Source organism: Chiloscyllium plagiosum, chromosome 22 (genome assembly GCF_004010195.1).
Source record: "Chiloscyllium plagiosum isolate BGI_BamShark_2017 chromosome 22, ASM401019v2, whole genome shotgun sequence".
NCBI classification, from domain to species: Eukaryota; Metazoa; Chordata; class Chondrichthyes; order Orectolobiformes; family Hemiscylliidae; genus Chiloscyllium; species Chiloscyllium plagiosum.
The window spans coordinates 22215714-22235434 of NC_057731.1; the positions used below are offsets into that span (position 1 = coordinate 22215714).

General features: G+C 40.4%; 1 protein-coding gene across 4 annotated transcripts in view; it reads right to left on the reverse strand.

Annotated features, from left to right (window-relative positions):
- Positions 1–1384: 1384 nt before the first annotated feature.
- LOC122561126 (transcription elongation regulator 1-like protein) overlaps positions 1385–19721 on the reverse strand; it is a 741295-nt gene continuing 722958 nt past the window's right edge. For all 4 annotated transcript variants that reach the window (XM_043712594.1, XM_043712591.1, XM_043712593.1 and 1 more), the window contains exon 14: positions 1385–3739. In XM_043712594.1, the coding sequence (XP_043568529.1) occupies positions 3583–3739 (157 nt within the window). In that variant the 3' untranslated portion in view covers positions 1385–3582. The remainder of the gene's footprint in view (positions 3740–19721) is intronic.

Sequence of the window (19721 nt, forward strand, 5' to 3'; positions counted from 1 at the left end):
ATTTGTCTTTGCCAAATGCTGCAAGGTAACTAATTGCAACTGGATATATCCTACCAACTGGCTTTAAATTTTTTAAAATTCAGTCATGGGATAAGGGTGTCACTGGTTCAGCCAGCATTTTATGCCCATCCTTAACTGCCCAGAATCAACTATGTGGATGTGGGTCTGGAATGTAGGCCAGCTCAAGAAAGGACTTCTGCATCCTTGTACTCTTGTTGTCTAGATATATGGGCCAGCATTCCAATAGCTTCCTAATTATTTTCGGCACCAGTAGCACATTTGTACAAAATCTTTATGCATGTTAAAAATAGCTAGACATTTTCTAGAATTACTCACTGACCTTCTTAATTTTGGCAGTTGAAAATAATATTAGGTTTCTTTTCCCCAATTGAGTGGTATTACCATGATTAAAATTTTATATTCACCAGTGGCACAGTGTATTTCCTTAATTTGTCCTGAGGATGGTGGTAAAATGTTCGTTACCATTGCTTTTACTTGGTTTGGAGAAAGAGTCCTTCAACACTCATTTTTATTCAAACTTGAGTCCACAATAAGTGAAAATGGCTGATCAGCACCAATGAAGATTCCAATCAACTACTGATTCATTCATTTTCCCCACAGGATAATCTGTATCATGTAGAAGTGTATTCAGATCAATTATAGCAGGATAGAAGACATAACCTTCGGCACCCTAATTCCTTGGGTATTAAGGCCGCTTTTCTTTCAGATAAATCAAATCAAGCATTAAGTTCTTAAGTGTACAGCTTACCTGCAACTCTTAAAACAGCTAATAACCCTTAACATTCTATCTGCTATTGAGGAAAGTACATAGAGAAGTCAGTATTTTTTCTAATTGTCCTTAAGAAAAGTCTTCTATAATTATTGCAAATACTTTTGGTGCACCTCCCCCCGGGTTGCCATCAAAGCATTTAACTGGCAGACAACCCACTTCACATGGAATTGTAAGTGACCTCAGATTATGCTCAGATATGTTCAACTCCCTGTGTCTCAGGGTAGCTTTGTGAATGCCTGTTCCAGTACTGATCTACTCAACTTTAGTCGATATGAAATTCAAGCTCTGAATTCATAATTATGTTGCAATTTGGTGAACAAAATGCAGTGATTTATTATATATTCACATCTGGATAAGCACTGCACTTGGACAGACATTTGTGATTTTTATATTTTTGACAGTTCTTCCACTGATTTAGCACTAAACAAAAACTGCTTTTCTTCCCATTGTTGATGTCAAAAAGCATTGGTTCCTAAAAAAAAAGAACTGTACACACTGGGATGGTCCAGACAGATCAATATTTTCAATGTTTATACCACTTCATAAGAAATTATTTCAACACCACCTCCTGGTATAATACTTAAGTCAGCTTCACCCCATTTGTCATCAGTTCCCAATAAGGAATGGATGGCTTGCATATTACTATATCCTATGGGGAGGAGAAAGTGAGGACTGCAGATGCTGGAGATCAGAGCTAAAAATGTGTTGCTGGAAAAGCGCAGCAGGTCAGGCAGCATCCAAAGAACAGGAGAATCGACGTTTCGGGGACTCCTATGGGGACTCCTGCTCAAGGTATATCTGAGTCCCACAGGAGTTTGCAAAACTGTGAGAAATGATAAAACTCACGGAATAGCTTTGCAATTTCAGCCCTAAATAGTTATACTGTATGTTGAAGTTATCAAAACAGATTTCCCACAATACTTATTATAGCAACATTTTTTCAACACATCTGAAGCATAAACATCCTGATGTTTCATGTGATTAATTTCTTAGGATGTTAGGGTGAATTCATGCAGAATTATATCAATGAGAGGACAGACTTTTCTTTGGCAGAAATAGCATCTATAGTCATTAGATTTCTTAATTTCAGCCATTATTTTGTCTACTTTAAACAGAGTATTTCCTGTTTACATTTTTAAGATGAATTAATTCTTTTAACCTTCTTTCCACATTCGCATTTAAATTCATGCAAGATCTGGTCAATGATGTCATTTAAAGAAAAAAATCCTTTCACTTCCCAAGGGAAAATTGGTTTAAAAAAAAAACTACAATTCTTGAACACAAACAAGTAATTTTACTGGATGTCCATTTTACAAGACAAGTTGAGTCAGTGAGGTTCATTTGCAATTTTTACTGTTATTTTCACTTGGGGATGTTATAAATGACAATATTATTATTTGTAATGTTGGTGGATGCTGTATTGTTAAACATTTAGTGGAAATTAAGTGCTTTTGATAAATAATATCTTGGAATAAAACTGTGATATATTTATTAATGAAAAATTGTGGATTATGTACATACTTTCAAAAGAAGTCACTGAACTTATTAAATGATAAATATAATGGAAATTGGTATTCCTTGTGATAAAATTAAAATACTGATTAATTTTTTTAGATGGTTGCAAAAGCTACTCAGGTGTTGTCTGAAGTCATTATACTACAAATCTGTACTGGAAATGGATTACTTTACCACAAGCACAGTTTAAAATCATCACATTATAAAAAGCCAAATTTTAGAACGTTCAGTCTCGTCTAATGCTTTAAACATCAAGCTAGCACTACTAATTAGGCACTCTGCACTTCATGAGCAATAACTCACTAGAAGCAAAACAAATAAAGAGCACACATTAATTAAATAGTTTGTTATACTGCATGGTTTTCAACCTTTCCATCACTGTTTTCATACACTAATAAAAATACAGAATACATAACTGAACTAAACTTACCATATCATTTTCTTAAATACTGCAATTATAATTTTAAAAGTGCAATTTAATAAGCTGGTACTACTGGCAGAACCTATTCCTGCCCCACTGTTAGTGTGACTGGACGAATACTGCCACATTTGTCTCGATATTCAGCAGCAAAGTTATCTGTTTGTGAGTTTACTGCTAAGAACTGAAGGCCCTATTTTTGCTTTTTAGAACTAGCTTTGTTAAAATATAAAACAATAACTAAAATAATGGCGTTCAAATCATGTCACATTATATTAATGCCTAAAAACACAATATTCTCAATCATAATTTGCAATCTCTGCTAGTTTAGAGGTAAAAATTTATGTGGATGTCACTATTATCACCACAATCTGCAGAGAATAATTCTACACTAAAGTGCCAGTACACTAATTTTGTACACTAGTTATTCACACTGTCATCTGAAGGTCAGTGGGTTTAATCATTAACGAATGAAATTTCTTCCATCCTAAAAGAGAGCATTTTCAATATCATGGAGCTAATTCACTGTTACAGTGTACTGATTCTGAACAATTGATGAGTATTCACAGAAATTAAATGACATTCTCTACACTTAGCTTAATTGACAAGAAAAAACGTGATAGTTGTGCTTTAAATAACAATACAACTTTAGTAGAAAGTCAACACCGATGTTAATGTTTATAATGGAGGCGTGAACTGGTATTACCTGCAACTTTAAATTCAAAATATTATCTTGAGTTGTAAATGTTTTCATAATGTAATTAGCCAAAGACCACACAGAAAGGACTGTCTGAATTCCTTAGTCAACAATTCTGTCACAGCAGCTCAGTTTGTTCAGTGAAGCTTTAATAGAGCTTTATCTGATTTTCCTCAGTCGAATCCTGTTTTCTTTGTCCCTCTTTTTGAGAATATTTATGAATTGATTGAAGAAGTGTTCTTGATCTTTCCTTTTTTGCACCAGTCTAAATCGATGATCCCTTCCATATTTTTCTGCAAACTCCTGGAAAATGGATCTTGACAAGAAAGACAAGAAACATAAAATGGTGAGCACAAAGCATCAAACCTATGAACTCACTTGGTAAGGCACAAAAAAAAGCTGCTGTTGGTTCACATTTTTGAAGGTTTGTATGAAAGAATTTGCTTTAGAAGGTGAAGACTGTTACCAAAGGGCTGTATTAAATAGACTGAGGAAGACAAAGAAAGCTTTAATCTTTTCCAGTGAAGCAAATTGCGATGAACACTATAACAGAGTGACAGTGAGAACCATTTTATTTTTTCGTGGGTTAGGATTATTCAAAGCTTTGTATACTGTCCTTAGCATTTTCTAAGGAATGGAATAGTACTCATTCGATTTTATATTTCTTTGAAAAAATAAACTGAGTAGATTGGTATATTGACTAGTCTACATGGACAATAGAAAGTATTGTCATCATACATACTTGAAATGTGACAATATTCCAGAAGATAGTAGTCGTGTCCTTGCAAACTATAGCAACCATCGACCAGGGATGAATTATAAGTCTGTCATGCGTGGTTGGATGAATCATGTTAGAATGATACAAATCTGACAGAACAGATGGAAACTCTCAAAACAAACACACCATCCCATAAAAGCGCAATCCTAATCTGCCATTCAAAAACTAAACTGTTGTTGGCTTTGAAACAAATTTAATATCACTACTGTACCTTGAAAGCTTACTCACAATTTTTGCCCAGTTATGTTATAGGCTGAGCCACATCAAAATATGAAAAATTCATGCATTTGAATCAGATTCTTCAGTACACTATTTGATTAGAGGTACAGTATAATCATTTAATAGAACAGTATCCCCTGTTCTAGGGAGCTCAATTTAATGTGCGTTATGTGTACCTCCCAAAGCATTGCTCATTGTAACTTTGAAGCTATATTTGTTCTCAGTTAATTATTAATCTGACCAGCAGGGATTATGGGAAAGGAAGGTGTAGGGTGCAGAAACAAGAACAAAGTTATATTTCAGACTTTTACAGTTGGAAATAAGTATCTGCTAATAAGTGAAATGAGAATGGTAACCCTGATGAATGCAAATTACAGAACTGCAACATTAATCTGGACAGGGTCACACAAAGAGGCCTTAACTGTCAGAGGGATGAGCACCGGCTGGTTAAATGCATATATCAAGAAAGTCATATATTGGCTTTAACCAATTGAAAAGCACACAGGAAACAAATCATCAACAGCAAAATGTTAAAAGAAGACCAGAGAGAAAAGTAAAATGGATTGTGAAAAATGTCAAGCCAATGTGGGAAGAGGAATTGATTCTCCAAGAATTGACAAAATTTATGTTGTTACTAATCAATGTGAAGAAAGTATAACTGGAGAAACTAATGGGGCCTTCACATGTGATTGATACCCAGAACACTCCTCATGTCATTACTTCTCAATTTGTTTAAACCAATAAGAACTATTAAATAAAGGGATAGAAGTCAGGATCTGAAGCTCAGCAATCTAACCCGATTAAATCTTCATCAAACAGATTGCTGAAAAGATCAAGCATCATGCCCTTTAATGTCTTGTCAACACATGATTCAGTTTGAAAATTAGGCATTGAACACAATGTGTGTAAATTTCTCTTCCCTGGAAGTGGTGAGAGAAGACTTGAGAAGAGGAAATAAAGGGTGAGTTGGCCCTCAAGAGTTACTCATCCCCTTTTTACTGCCTCACTAATTCGATGCTGAATGCCATGATCCCATTGGGGCAATTAAGGAGCATACCTGGTTGATTAACAGCCACCTAGGGGCTTCAGCTTGCCATTGGTGAGATTACCTACCTACACTTCAGGTCAGAAAAGTGACTTGGGTGAGAATACAGGGTGACCTGTCTGATGAGTTTGGCCTCTATTTGCTCCAATCTGGGGTGATGGGGCAATCAGTGCATGGATAGAAAGGCAAATATTTGGCCTCTGAAAGCCACCACTACACGTTTGCCACCAACCTTCCTGCTGCTCTTCTGAAACTACTCCACAGAGGCCAGTATCGTGTCATCAAGTCACCCTTTATTCATACAAGGCAAATCCCTGACACTGATTCAGCTCCCTCAAAGCCAGCTCTCAGAGTGAACAAAGCCTTTGACACTCCCATTCTCTTTTTTCTTTTATTTTTCTTTTTTTTTAGTGCTTATTTTATCCCCAGCACCCATGGGACACTCCCATTCTATATTTTTTTTTCTTTTACACAAAGTGCACAAATCTTTATTCAAATTCCACCACCAGGAAGATAGGAAAACACCCGGGTGGCCAGTGACAAACACTGCCCTTCATCTCCTCTTTATATTTTTTTTTACAAAGTGCACGAATCTTTAACACACTCCCATTCTATTTATATTTTATTAAACAAATTACAAACAAACAGTTTACAAAAAACATTTACAGCTGTACATAAGAGACAGCAATGTTACAAGGGAGAGGAGCAGCAAAGCTAGGCCCCAAACCCTACCGTTCAACCATTTTACAGGGAGAGGAGGACAAACCTCAAATCCCAGTTCCACATATGACAAGACAGTGACAATGACATTTGTACATTAGACAATACCGTTACATGCAAAAGTGCAGACAATACAGACCCAGCAAGCCCCCGCCCCTCCCACCTTCCGACTACTCTAAGGCAGCCCGCCCCTACCCACCTTCCGGTTCTCGGTCCACCCCATGCCCCTTCCAGTTCTCGGTCCGCCCTGACACACCTTTCGACCACCTCTAGGACAGCCCGCCCCGGTACCCGCCCAGGGTGACAGCAGTCAGGACGGCCTACACACTCCCATTCTAATCTGTCAACCAGATTAACAGGATGGCCTACACACTCCCATTCTAATCTGTCAACCCTGATTGGACCAGATTAACAGGCCCAATCAGAGAACTGATATTCTATGATGTCCACCTGGCTGACCTTGTTAGAATCACTACACCTCTCTCCTTGATCCCCTTTTCACAAGAAATGAAAGAAAATAATTTATCATCCTGCCACTGAATCTGCTAAAGACCAGGCCTTGACAGTAGGCCTTTCGATATCTAAAAGCTGCTTACCTGTGGCTAGCCATCATGTGATGTTGGACCTCACTACAGTGGCCTTTGATAAGCCATGCCATTCACTGGTCAGCTCTTAACAAGCTGTTTGGCCCATGATCCAGTGGGTTTCCTTGGTGCTGCAGGTAGCGAGTTAGTTGCTATGGAATACGACCACTCCAAGTCTTAGATGGGAAAATGGAAACTCCTGGCCTATATCCTCATATTTAAGGCCAAACAGAGAGGAATTTCAAGTCACTGCACTGACCTTTCTTTTAACCAAGGTTATTTAGCTGAGGAACCACAAACCAATAAACTCGAGCGCACCCAAAACTCCAAAAGGACTTAAACCAAATTGTGTTTACTCATCATTCCTGGATTTGCTGACCTACACTCGTTGCCTAGAACATTTAAGTTTTAAAATTGCCCATTTTGCCATTCAAATCCCTCTGTATTCACTTCTCTTCATAACTGTTCATATCTCCCAGCGTTTCTGCACCTCTAAGATGCTGTGTTTCTCCAATTCTTTAATGCATTTTTATTTCACTCTGGGTCATCGCTGGAAGTTTTGCTTCAGCTGTGTACACTCTCTCTGGAATTGATTCTGACACCTCACTCTTCTCTGCAACTACTCTATAAAACATACCTTTTTGACCAAGCTTTTGATCAGCAGTTTCAATGTCTCATTCTTTGACCTAATGTCAATTTTGTCTACATCCTGTGAAGTGTCTTTTGATATTTTCCTGAGTTGCTTTAGACTTAGAGGCTTTCTTGTGTCTAATCACACATGAGACAGACAAAGCCTGTGCTTATGTCTGTTTCCAAAGCTAGTTCTTTTTCTTAGAACAGGATACCAGCCTTTCACCAGAGGTGATAGCTTGAGGGACATTACTCCACGTCAGGCATGACTGACCAAGTGTCTCTCCTGCTCTTACCACCTTCTCCAGATAAAGTGGAACTATTTACAGGATGATAGTCTAGCTGTTTGGCTATCTGTTAGTGCTGACGATGGCAGTATCACTGCAGAGTGGCCACATCCAGGAGTCACTGAAGAAACCCTGCTGCAGAGAGCTCAGCTGCCACCAGTTTAGACACTGTTCTTGAATTCGATGGGTGACGAACATAGTTCGTCTTTGTCACTGCAGGAAAAGAAGGCTCAAAACAGTAAGGAAAGGCAGTGTTTTTGTTTCTTAACACCTTTATACAGGAATTATTGAAATTGCATGGCCCCTGCGCAGGGGCTGAAATTATGGGACAGCTTCAACAGCCAGTGTGGATCATAGTCAGTGTGGTGGCTGCCACGAGGTCTGCTGGTGACATTTTCTAATCAATCTGCTCAGGAATGTTATTACACACCTCTGAAGCAGGTGGAATTTGAAACCAGAACTCCTTGCCCAGATGTAGGGATACTACCACTGCACCAAAAGCATCATTATCGTAATGTTGTAAGCTTCCAACAATGGCCATCCAAACTGCGGACCAGCAGCTCATTAGTGTCAATGGCAGTAATGGCTACAGCTCGAATTATACCTGGATGATGCACTTGATAAAGGAGCAGCACTCCAAAAGCTTGTGAGTTTAAGTAAACCTGTTGGACTATAACCTGGTGTAGTGTGACTTCTAACTTTGGATGATGAAGGGCATTGGTGGCTGTATACCTTCCACAGTAGGTGCGGACTTGATGTTTCGAGGCCATTTAAGCAGCATCCGGTGAATGGTGTGTGGATGACTAAAAGCAGTTGTAGCAATGCCACAGGAGGTCCAAAGGGTGCCAAGAAGAGATTCTCTTCTGAGGAGCTAAATATTCCAGGATACAGGACTTTATTTTTAAAGGCTGACAATGGACAAAAGTATGGAGGCAATATATGTCTGACAATATATGATGATGCAAGGACAGCAATGAGGAAAGATGTAGTCCAGAAGATAAGGAATTAAAATTAGTAATTGTGAAAACAGGTAGAACTAAAGAGATAACAATGGAGTAGTTTATGGATCTCTGAGTAGCAGCTAAACTATTGGACAGAGTATTAATCAAGAAAGAATGGGAATTCATAACAAGGGATTTTAATAATCATTGGGATCTTTAATCTCCACATAGACCAGACACATCAAATTTGGAGGACAAGTTAATTGACTATATTCAAAACAGTTTCCTGGGACCAGCCAAGGGACAGGCTATTTTAGATTTTGCCATGTCTAAAGAAACAGGTTTAATTAATATTCTTGCAGTAAAGGATCCTATATGGAGCATAGCGATCATAACATAACAGTGTCAGCTGGAGCTCAGTTGGCAGCACTGTTGCCTTTGAGTCAGAAGGTATGTGTTTAAGTTCCACACTGCAACTGCACCACAGGGACCTGAACACAAGAATCAAGCTGACACTGTAGTCCAATGCTGATCGAATGCTTCAGTCAAAGGTGCAATCTTTTAGAAGAGTTGTTATAGTGAGGCCCCATTTTTCCTTCACGTGAACATAAAGATCCCAAAATACTGTTTAATAGAAGAGCAAGAAATTATTTCCAGTGGCTTGATGAATATTTATTCCTCAATCAATATTACAAAAACACACTGTTCATTCATTATTAAACTGATGGGTCTGCAAGTATACTGTGCAAAATTAACTTCCATATTGATAGTTTATATTTAATCTAAAAGTGTTAGCTGTAAAAAAAAGTAATGCCCTTGTTATGTGCAGGAATTTTGGCAATTAATTTTACACAATAAGCTCTCAGAATAATCAAAAGTGCTTCATCAGCAGTAGGATCTCTGGTGATTGTGAAAGGTGCTACATAAATAGAACCTAAGGGGCAACCTTTTCACGCAGAGGGTAGTGGGTATATGGAATGAGCTGCCAAAGGAAGTGATGGAGGCTGGTACAATTACAACATTTAAAAGGCATCTGGATGGGTATATGGTTATGAAGTGCTTAGAGGGATATGGGCTATGTGCAGGCAAATGGGACTAGATTAGGTTAGGATTTCTGGTCGACATGGACATGTTGGACTGAAGGGTTTGTTTCTGTGCTGTGCATCTGTGCGACTCTAAGTCATTTTTAATGGAATTTCATTCTGAGTTTGAGAGGGATCTACTTAGCCTTGGAATTGCAGTCCTAAACTTCAATGAAATTAATTACATTGGTATGAGAGTTAATTTGGCACTCACTGAGAAATGAAACAATTACATCTGCTCTGGGTTGAAGGATTGTAACAGTGTTCATAACACCTAAAACAGGGAACTGTGGGCTAGTAAGCCCAATAGAGTTGAATGAACAATGCTGGTGTCCATTATTATTGAGGCTGGATATAGTCACAAAGAAAATCACAATATGATTAGGCAGAGTTCAAAATGGTTTTATGAAAGGGAAATTACATTTGATACTTCATTTGTTTTTTGAGGATTCATTTATAAGAGAGATAAAGGGATTTAGTAAGATACCACAGAAAACATTGTTGCATAAAATAAGGGCTCCTGGAATTGGGGATAATGTATTATCAATAGACGATTGATTAAAAGACAGAGAGCTGACAGTAGGAGTAAAGGGGTCATTTTCAGTTGACAGGATAATACTGGTGTGGTGTCCCAATCTATAATAATGATTTAAATAAAGGTGGAAGTGTAATGCCATCCAAGTTTGCTGACCATGCAAACCTAGTGAGAAAGAAAATGATGACGAGAGCACAAAGAGGCTGCAAGGTCACAATGACAGATTAAGTTAATGCACAAGAAAGGTGGCCAATGGAGTATAATGTAAGTTATTCATTTTGCTGGAAAAACTACAGTTTTAAATCTTGTTCAGAGGGATCTAAATATCCTTGCCCACAAAAATAGATGAATTTAACATATATGTAGCAAGACATATGTGTTGGTCTTTCTTGGAAGGAGTTTAAGGTAAGGAGAATAAGGTACTGGCTACAAGGATAGTGCAACAAATACACAGTAGAATGGTTCCTGGGAATGTTAATGTAGATGACAATAGATTGAACAAATGTACCTACATATTCCAGCGTTTAGAAGAAGGTTTAGAAACATGAGAGGCCTTAACAGGGGAAATGTGAAAAAGCTGTATTCCCTTGCTAGAAAATCTAGGACTAGGGAGCATGACTTCAGGATAAGGAGTCAGTCCTTGGGAGTGAGATGAGAAGTTTGTTTTCCCCCACATGGATGATATTTACTCATTGGAATTCTCTACCCTCCTCGGCTGCTCATCTATTGATTGTTTTCAAGGCGGATTTTAAGAAAGTAAGGGGAAATGGGGCTCAGGCAGACAAATAAAGCTGAAGTCTATGGTCAGGGTCAGCCATGATTCTATTGAATGAGAAAACTCTCCTATTTCTGAAGGCAAAAAGAAACGTTATTAAATTAGATTATTCTTTTTATTTATCTGGGGCTGACAATCTGGATTCTATTTTCTGTTCAATGGTTAGAATCTACCTGACAAATTGTATGTTTGACTGGTGCTCAGGGTGACAAACTTCAAATGTCAATTGTGTCTCTCCACAGATGCTATCAGACATGCTGAAGGGTTTTCAGAATTTTCTGTTTTGTTTCAGAAGTCCAAAACCCATTCACAACATTTTGCCATTCCTCCCAATTTTTGGGCGGGTGGGGGAGGGGGTTTGAAGAAGGTGCCAAATAAACATTTTGGGTCCACTTACTCCACCAAAGAAATCAGTTTTGATCCAAGTAAGATCGAGGGCCTTAACAAGTATCAACACCACAGAATAAAGAGGATCTGCAATGTCTTGGATAAGGGATAGCATTACAGCTGTACTTATGGAAGATTTCCCAAATAAATCCAGGGAAGTTATTTGGATGGAACTGAGAAATAAGAAAGGAATGATCACCTTATTGGGATTGTATTATAGATCCCCTAATAGTCAGCGAGAAATTGAGAAGAAAATTTGTAAGGAGATTTCAGCTATCTGTAAGAATAATAGGGTAGCCATGGTAGGGGATTTTAACTTTCTAAACATAGACTGGGACTGGCATTGTGTTAATGGTTTAGATGGAGAGGAATTTATTAAGTGTGTACAAGAAAATTTTCTGATTCAGGATGTGGATGTACCCACTAGAGAAGGTGCAAAATCTGACCTACTCTTGGGAAATAAGGCAAGGCAGGTGACTGAGGTGTCAGTGGGGAGCATTTTGGGGCCAGCGATTATAACTCTATTTGCTTTAAAATAGTGTTGGAGAAGGATAGACCAGATCTAAAAGTTGAATTTCTGAAATGGAAGAAGGCTTATTTTGACTGTCTTTGGCAAGAACTTTCAAAAGCTGACTGGGGGGCAGATGTTTGCAGGTAAAGGAATGGCTGGAAAATTGGAGTCCTGAGATAGAATATTCCTGTTAGGGTGAAAGGAAAGGCTGATAGGTGTAGAGAATGCTGGATGACTAAGAAATTTGAGGTCATGGTTAAGAAAAAAAAGGAAGCATATGTCAGACATAGACAGGAGAGATCGAGAGAATCCTTAGAAGAGTATAAAGAGAGTAGGAGTACACTTTAGAGCAGGAAAATCGACGTTTCAGGCAAAAGCCACACCCACTCCAGTTACAGACTCTGCCCCTACTCCCAGCTCCACACCCAAACTAGATCCCAGCTCCCAGCCCTGCTGAGTTTTCACCATCCCTCCAGACCTCCTCCTCACTGAGGACGAACGATCAGTCCTCAGCAAAGGATTCACCTTCATCCCCCTCCGTCCACGCATCAATGAATTTAATATGCGTTGTGACGTCGAACACTTCTTCTGCCGCCTCCGAGCTTACTTTCACAATCAGGAATCCCGCCCACCTTCCGAAGACCCCTTCGCCCACCTCCAACACACTCCATCCACCTGGACACCCCGTGCTGGCCTATTACCTGCCCTCGACCTCTTCATTTCCAACTGCCGCCGGGAGATTAACCACCTCAACCTGTCTACCCCCCTCCCCCACTCCAACCTCTAACCCTCACAACGTGCTGCCCTCCACTCCCACTGATCCAATCCCGACCTCACCATCAAGCCAACAGTTAAAGGGGGTGCAGTGGTAGTCTGGCGCACTGACCTCTACACCGCTGAAGCCGGATGCCAACTCGAGGACACCTCCTCCTACCGCCCCCTTGAACATGACCCCACCCCATCACCAAACCATCATCTCCCAGACCATACGCCAGATGGCCTCCTTCTTTAGAGACCACAATTTCCCTTCCCACGTGGTTAAAGATGCCCTCTAATGCATCTCGTTCACATCCCGCACCTCCGCCCTCAGACCCCACCCTTCAACCGTAACAAGGACAGAACCCCTCTGGTGCTCACCTTCCACCCTACCAACCTTCGCATAAACCAAATCATCCGCTGACATTTCCGTTACCTCCAAACAGACCCCACCACCAGGGATATATTTCCCTCCCCACCCCTTTCCGCCTTCCGCAAAGACCGTTCCTTCCATGACTACCTGGTCAGGTCCACACCCCCCTACAACCCACCTTCCCATCTGGCACCTACCACTGCCACCACAGGAATTGCAAATCCTGCGCCCACACCTCCTCCCTCACCTCCATTCAAGGCCCTAAAGGAGCCTTCCACATCTATCAAAGTTTTACCTGCACATCCACCAACGTCATTTATTGCGCCCATTGCTCCCGATGCAGTCTCCTCTACATTGGGGAGACTGGATGGCTCCTAGCAGAGTGCTTTAGGGAACATCACTGGGACACCCGCACCAATCAATCACATCGCCCTGTGGCCCAACATTTCAACTCCCCCACCCACTCAGCCGAGGACATGGAGGTCCTGGGCTGCCTTCACCGCCGCTCCCTCACCACCCGACGCCTGGAGGAAGAACGCCTCATCTTCTACCTCGGAACGCTTCAACCCCAAGGCATCAATGTGGACTTCACCAGTTTCCTCATTTCTATCTCTCCACCCTTCAGGCTCTCTGCCTGTATTTCTGATGAAGGGCTTTTGCCCGAAATGTCGATTTTCCTGCTCCTTCAATGCTGCCTGAACTGTTATGCTTTTCCAGCACCACTCTAATCCAGAATCTGGTTTCCAGCATCTGCAGTCATTGTTTTTACCTCGTACACTTTAGAGGAAAATCAGGAGGTCAAAAAGAGCTTTGAGATCGCTTTGGCAAATAGGGGTAAGGAGAATCCAAAGGATTTTTATAAATACATTAAGGGCAAAAGGGTAACTAAGGAGAGAATAGAGCCCCTCAAAGATTAGCAAGGCATCCTATTTGTGACGCTGCAGGAGATGAGGGAGATACTAAATGAGTATTTTGCATCAGTATTTTTTGTGGAGATGGACATGGAAGATATAGAATGTGGGGAAATAGATGGTGACAATTTGGAAAATATCCATATTACAGAGGAGGAGGTGTTGGATGTCTTGAAACACATAAAAGTGGATAAATCCCCAGAATCTGATCAGGTGTACCCTAGAACTTTGTGGGAAGGTAGGGAAGTGATTGCTGGGCCCCTTACTGAGATATTTGTATCATCGATAGTCACAGGTGAGGTGCCGGAAGACTGGAGGTTGACTTACGTGGTGCCACTATTTAAGAATGGTGGGAGGAATAAGCCAGGAACTATAGACCAGTGAGCCTGACAGACATTGTTGGTGGACAAGTTGCTGGAGGGAATCTTGAGGCACAGGATTTATATGTATTTGGAAAGGCAAGGACTGAATAGGTATTGTCAACATGGCTTTGAGCAGGGGAAATCATGTCTCACAAACTTGATTGAGTTTTTTGAAGAAGTAACAAAGAGGATTGATGAGGGCAGAGCAGTGGATGTGATCTATATGGATTTCAGTAAGCCGTTCGACAAGGTCCCCCATGGGAGACTGATTAGAAAGGTTAGATCTCATGGAACAGAGGGAGAACTAGCCATTTGGATACATAACTGGCTCAAAGGTAGAAGACAGAGGGAGGTAGTGGAGGGTTGTTTTCAGACTGGAGGCCTGTGACCAGTGGAGTGCCACAAGGATCGGTGCTGGGACCACTACTTGTCAGCACTTATATCAATACTTTGAATGTGAGCTCAAGAGGTATAGTTACTAAGTTTGAAGATCACACCAAAATTGTAGTGGACCAGCAAAGAAGGTTACTACCAGATCTTGACCAGATGGGACAATGGGCTGAGGAGTGGCAGATGGAGTTTAATTTAGATAAATGTGAGGTGCTGCATTTTGGAGAAGCAAATCAGAGGAGGATCTATACACTTAATAGTAAGGTCCTCGGGAGTGTTACTGAATAAAGAGATCTTGGAGTGCAGGTTCATAGTTTCTTGAAATTAGAATCGCAGGTGGATAGAATAGTGAAGAAGGCATTTGATATGCTTTTCTTCATTGGTCAGAGCATTGAGTATAAGAGTTGAATGGTCATACTGCAGCTGTACAGGATAATGGTTCAGCTACTTTTGGGATGCAGTTCTGGTCTCCATCCTATCAGGAGGATGTTGTGAAACTTGAAAGGGTTCAGAAAAGATTTACAAAGATGTTGCCAGGGTTGGAGGATTTGAGCTGTAGGGAGAGGCTGAGTAGGCTGGGGCTGTTTCCCTGGAGTGTCGGAGGTTGAGGGGTGACCTTAAAGACGCTTATAAAATCATGAGGGATAAATTGACAAAGTCTTTTCCCGGGGGTGGGCAAGTCCAGCACTAGAAGACATAAGTTTAGGGTGAGAGTGGAAGGGTATAATAGAGACCTAAGGGGCAACGTTTTATTGCACAAGGTGGTGCATGTATAGAATGAGCTGCCAGAGGAAGTTGTGGAGGCTGGGTGGATATATGATGAGGAAGAGTTAAGAGGGATATTGGCCAAGTGGTGGCAAATGGGACTAGATTACTTTAGGATATCTGGTAGGGATGGACAAGTTGGACTGAAGGGTCTGTTTCCATGCTGTACATCTCTATGACTCTATTGCCTCATTTCCTCTTGCTGCATGTCCCAACAAATTCACTGACAAGTTATCTCCTCCGATAGATTTGTAATAAGGGGACATTCCTTACGGGTGGCAAGACAATCGCCAATACATCATTGAGAATCTCACTAAGTCTTGCCAACAAAATATTGCCAACTGCAATACTATGAGCCCAGGAAAACCATGATTCTTGAAGTGGATGCATCACAGCACGACCTCAGTGCATTTATTTTGCAAGCCAAAAACCTTTTGCCTTTAGTTCAATAAACCTATCATCTGCGGAAGCCAACTACTCTAATATAAAGTGTGAGACATTAGCTCCGTAATTTGGAATTATGCTGTTTCACACCTACTTATTGGCAAGAAATTCACCATTGAAACAGATCATGAACCATTAAAATGATATATTGCAAACTGAAATGAGTGGCCCAGGAGGCTTACATCTGACATATTGAGCAAATTACCAACCGTACAGACAGCAAAATACTTCCCTTGATCTGATCATTGATGCCCTCAACATCAAACTTCCTAAATTATGCAATGGGCCCAGTTTGTACAAAATCATTCAGTAAGACTGAGTCGTGTGTTTTCAAGCCCAACTTCTACTGTCCAAAACTCCAACAGGGGAACAACATTGGAAACAATATGATAAAATTCTGAAGAAATTGTTTTGGCAAATAAAGTTTACATCTCGCTTTCTCAAAAGTGTGAAAAAGGGATTGAGCCATCACTTAAGAAAACGAGTAGCAAGATTTTTATTTTTTTTTAAATGTTGAATTAATTTTCTTGTATTTTTTTGGTCACAATTTAGTAAACTGCTATATCACACAATAACAGGAAAACCTGTAAATAATACGCTTTCCTTAAACTTAACGGTCTTTATTATACAGCTATCTAATGCGCATGTTACTGTATTGTGGTACATTCAGCAAAGAAGAGAGCTTTACATTAATGCATGTAAACATTGATTCAACCTTCCCTCGTATTGGAAAAGAAGTTGAAACCCCACCAATGTCTGCTGCTTCTGGGATATTTAACAAACTCCCACACAAAAGTGTACATAGTTAAGTATATAGTAGTGATGGAGAAAGGTCATTCATCGTACTTTTCATCAGAAGCACACTGGATACTCAGTAATGCCAGCACATCACTAGCTCCAGTTTTACCAAGGCCTTGCATAAGACCATGTAAAATTAGAACCCCTCCGCAAGGTGCAAAGGATTGCTGAGCAGTTGATTCATTCCATGCTATGGTTCTACGAACCTTCTATGAACTTGTTGAAAAGGCACCTCTGTCACAATCCAGCCCTAAAACCAGGCAGTCCTGCTCACTGCTGAATATACTGAAATCCTGCTTGGAGCTTGCCTGCCTGATACAATAATTGCAGGAATCTGCTGGATCAGTTTCACGGGAAAGGTTCATCCCCTCGTGCCAGTGGACAGCACGGTGGCACAGTGGTTAGCACTGCTGCCTCACAGCGCCAGAAATCCGGGTTCAATTCCCGCCTCAAGTGACTCTCTGTGTGGAGTTTGCACATTCTCCTCGTGTCTGCGTGGGTTTCCTCCCACAGTCCAAAAATGTGCAGGTTAGGTGATTTGGCCATCATAAATTGCCCGTAGTGTTAGGTGAAGGGGTAAATGTAGGGAAATGGGTCTGGGTGGGTTGCGCTTCGGCGGGTCGGTGTGGACTTGTTGGGCCGAAGGGCCTGTTTCCACACTGTAAGTAATCTAATCTAAACTCCAAGAGTAAAGCTGCCACTGAGAAAATAAATAATGGAACGGCCCACTGCCAAGTACATAAGTACTGAGGTGACATTAGTAAAATATTAACAACTGTGAAATAAATATCTGCAAATAATGAATAACGTAAACTAAATTTAAGAAAAGATGAAAGTGAATTTATCAGTAGTACACAGCAGCTTTCAAGAATCACTGATTGCCTAGGGTTATCAGGTTTGACTTGGAGTATCAAAGAATTAAAGACTGACCTCCAGGACCCCATGGAAAGCAATCAAGGAACTAAAGCTTAGAGAAGTTTTGTAAATTGTTGTTCAATTTTTTTTCAATTGTTATGGTGGGTGATTAAAATTGAATAATAATTAAGAATCATTGAATGAGGTGATGAAGAATTTGGTTATGTTCCAATTGGATTGGGAAGATGATACATGGTGGGCAGAGATCCCTTCCAGCATCTGTGGAGAGAGTGCAGAGCTAACACTTTAGGTCCAGTGACCCTTCAGAACTGTTCTGAAGAAGGGCCACTGGACATGAAATATTAACTGTTCTTCCTCTCCACAGATGTTGCTAGACCTGTTGAATTTCTCCAGCTATTTCTGATTTTGTATTAGATCTCCAGCACCAGAGTTCTTTATTTTATTCACTTCTGGTACAGTGCTCATCAAGAATTGTCAATTTTAATGACCTCATATTGTGCTGTGGGCAATATTGTGGACGGTGGACTTTGACACTGTGTGCTGTTAGATACTAGTCCTTGTTGTCACATTGCTGCCTTCAGGTGAAGGCTGTGGGTCACGTTCTGCCTTTGTCTTCCCCATGACCACAATATTGTTAGCAATGTAAATACAACTGAGTACATTCTCAATAATCTATCCAGGTGCAGTTGAAATTTATTTTGTCTAATTGATTGCTCAAGTTGCAACTGCCAAAAACTGTTGCATCCAAATACAGTCCTAAATATTCTTGGGATTCTTTAGCTAAATGGGCAGACTAATATTCATGTTTCACACTCAGCTTTGAAAAGAATCTTGCTGGAGAAAATTTCAGAGCTTCAACATTTTTCAAGAGAAAGGCTGAGGTACCGGTCATTGAGGCACACGCATGCAGTGATATTTCTCTTTAAAATACATGTGCTGGAGCTACACCAATCTTCGTGCGGTTCACTTTCCAAATTAAACTATTTCACTTCAACTTGTTCAGTGCCACATAAAGCTTCTCTTGAGTGTGCAAACTGCATTTCTTTGGAGGATCATTACGTGGACTTGCATCGATACAATACTATCTCTGTCTAGGTAAAGACATTTGAACTATTGGCTGATTGCACTGTATCAAATGTCATTTGTCCAGCACAATGCACATGCGTTGATCTCATGAACTGTGACTGACCTGAGGTAGGCAGCTTTGCCACTGCTGAACTGTTGATATCTATGAAACAGAAAACTTCAGAAAGCCAAGTGAGTATGCACAGCGGCTCTACAGTGTGATTCTGCTGGGAAGCAGTGATCCATCAAATGCTGTACGGAGCTCTCTCATCAGCTGTACCATAAAGTGCCACTTTCTAAAGTACATGTTTGTTAGAAATTGTGCTGGTAATATGTTGGTGTTAGCTGCCACATTGATTTTAGCTTTCTGAGTGTGTTGTCCTAGTTTTTCAGGAGATGGGATGTTAATGTTTCTAAAACCTCTGATCACCTTATATTGTTTCTATACTGGTTCTTGTCTTAGAAGATCCCAAGAATAGAGTTCTAAACATCTTCCTTGCTGTTAGCAATCAGCGGCTTCATATAATTAAAACATCCTATATATCAATGAATTTAGGGTGTAGGTTTGCTCGCTGAGCTGTAGGTTTGATATCCAGATGTTTCATTACCTGGCTATGGAACATCATCAGTGGTGACCTCCAAGGGAAGTGAAACTGTTGTCTCCTGCTTTCTCTTTATATGTTTGTCCTGGATGGGGTTCCTGGGGTTTGTGGTGATGTCATTTCCTGTTCGTTTTCTGAGGGGTTGATAGATGGTATCTAAATCTATGTGTTTGTTTATGGCGTTGTGGTTGGATCTAGATACCATCTATCAACCCCTCAGAAAATGAATAGGAAATGACATCACCACAAACCCCAGGAACCCCATCCAGGACAAACATATAAATAGGAAGCAGGAGACAACAGCTTCGCTTTACATGGAGGTCGCCACTGATGATGTTACCTAGGCAGGTAATGAAACGTCTGGATATCAAATCTACAGCTCAGTGAGCAAACCTACACCCTAAACCTCAACCTGAGCTACAAACCTTCACAAACATTGCAAAAATTTCAATGAACAATCAG